Here is a 1,752-nt window from a genome sequence, read left to right as displayed (position 1 = left end):
TCAAAGTACGGATTATTATTATAGGCGATTTAAATTTTAAATATTCATACAATTAATCAAGATATTATACATATATTTAATACTTATACATTATGGAAATGTTTATTTTCAATAAAAAACAAATAATTTGGAAATTAAACCTATATTTAATAAATACCTATTTAATAATTATTTTTCTTGATTTTTTTGACGCGAATTCGTTAATGATATCTTCATAATCTATAGATTTAGCAACTTGGTGCTCAATGGATATAATTGACAGGTCATTTAATCTTGTTTGCTTTGTAGTTGATCTTAGATATGATTTAATTAGTTTCAGTTTACTAAAACTACGTTCACACGATGCCGATGTTACGGGTAATGTCAAAAATATTTGATAAGCTGTGAATATGTTAGGATAAGCTTCTTGAAGACCATTTTTAAGAATAAAATTTAAAATTTCATGTGAACTAGCATTTATTAATTTATTATCCAATTGAATTGCATGTTGAGTAAAACTATCCAATTCTAAAATAAATTCGTTTTTATCAATATCTTTTTCATATTTTATACAAAAGTCCATAGCATGTTTTTTTAATTGAATTGTTGGCATACTAAATAAAAACTTTCCATCTAAAAAAGAAAAATCTTTTGCAGCTTCATCAATTGAGTCAAATCTTTCTTTTAAACCGTTCAAGATTCTATCACAGACGTTTTTCATTAAAATTTTAAATTTATTTTCTTCCGATAATGTTGATGATTCGTCCTCCGCTAATTCACCAGGCATTTTTTTCTTTTTTCTAACTCGAATCGATGGAAATACCGGTTCAATTGATAGCTCAGTTGATTTTTGTTTTGATTCATCAAGTGCTTCATCAATACCTTCTTCCCTAAATTTCTCAATAAAATGTATCAGACCTTTTAAGTGTTGAGTCGCTATATCTATTGTAATGTTCTGTTTTTGTAAAATTACATTAACTCTATCAATTGCCTTTAATATTTTATTCCATATTATTAACATACATATAAAATTAAAATTTGTTATCCCTTTCAACAAACCATTTAATTCAACACTTGCTTCTTCACATAAATTACTATTTTTGAGTAACTTACAAACATGAATAACTTGGCCTAACTGCAAATATAATGATTTAACAGCGCGTTGTTTTGCAGACCATCTGGTCGTACTATAACCTTTCATTGAAAATTTAAGATGTTGTTTAAGAATATCCCATCTTTGAGTAGAACTAGAGAAAAAATTGAACAGTTTTTGAACTATACCAAAGAATTGTTCTAATTCTGGTGAACATTTAGCGGCATATAAGCCTACTAAGTTTAGACTGTGGGCCGTACAAGGAATAAACCTAGCCAAAGAGTTTATAGAACTGATCCTAGCTTGAACACCTTTCCATTTCCCGGCCATATTAGCTCCATTGTCATATGATTGACCACGACAGTAGGATAAATCAATACTATGATTAGATAAGCTTCTCAAAATATCTTCTGTTATTGCCTCACCAGTTTTTTTAAAAACTTGTAAAAAACCTAGAAAACTTTCCACGATTTCACATCCATTTTCATTTACAACCACATAACGAATAACTTGAGACATTTGCTCTTCGTGTGAGATATCTGGCGTGCAGTCGAATAATAATGAATAATATGTAGCGCTTTTAATTTGTGATAATATTGTTTTCCTAACTTTATTTGCAATAATTTCTAAAAATTCGTTTTGTATTTCGTGTGAAAAATATGTAACACTTCCTTTTTTAT

The 1,752-nt window shown here is 28.1% G+C and overlaps 1 protein-coding gene across 1 annotated transcript; it reads right to left on the bottom strand.

Annotated features, from left to right (window-relative positions):
* Positions 1-355: 355 nt before the first annotated feature.
* LOC111033702 (zinc finger MYM-type protein 1-like) lies at positions 356-1,591 on the bottom strand (the record flags this gene model as incomplete). Its single annotated transcript, XM_022314577.1, has 3 exons — positions 1,039-1,591; positions 670-921; positions 356-507 (listed from the first exon to the last, which is right to left on the bottom strand). Coding segments are annotated over exons 1-3 (957 nt in total), but the record flags the coding sequence as incomplete, so codon positions are not given.
* Positions 1,592-1,752: the final 161 nt, after the last annotated feature.

This window comes from Myzus persicae, unplaced genomic scaffold (genome assembly GCF_001856785.1).
Source record: "Myzus persicae strain clone G006 unplaced genomic scaffold, MPER_G0061.0, whole genome shotgun sequence".
Taxonomy (NCBI): domain Eukaryota; kingdom Metazoa; phylum Arthropoda; class Insecta; order Hemiptera; family Aphididae; genus Myzus; species Myzus persicae.
Note: the sequence above shows the minus strand (reverse complement) of the source record. Positions and strands in the feature narration are given on the sequence as shown.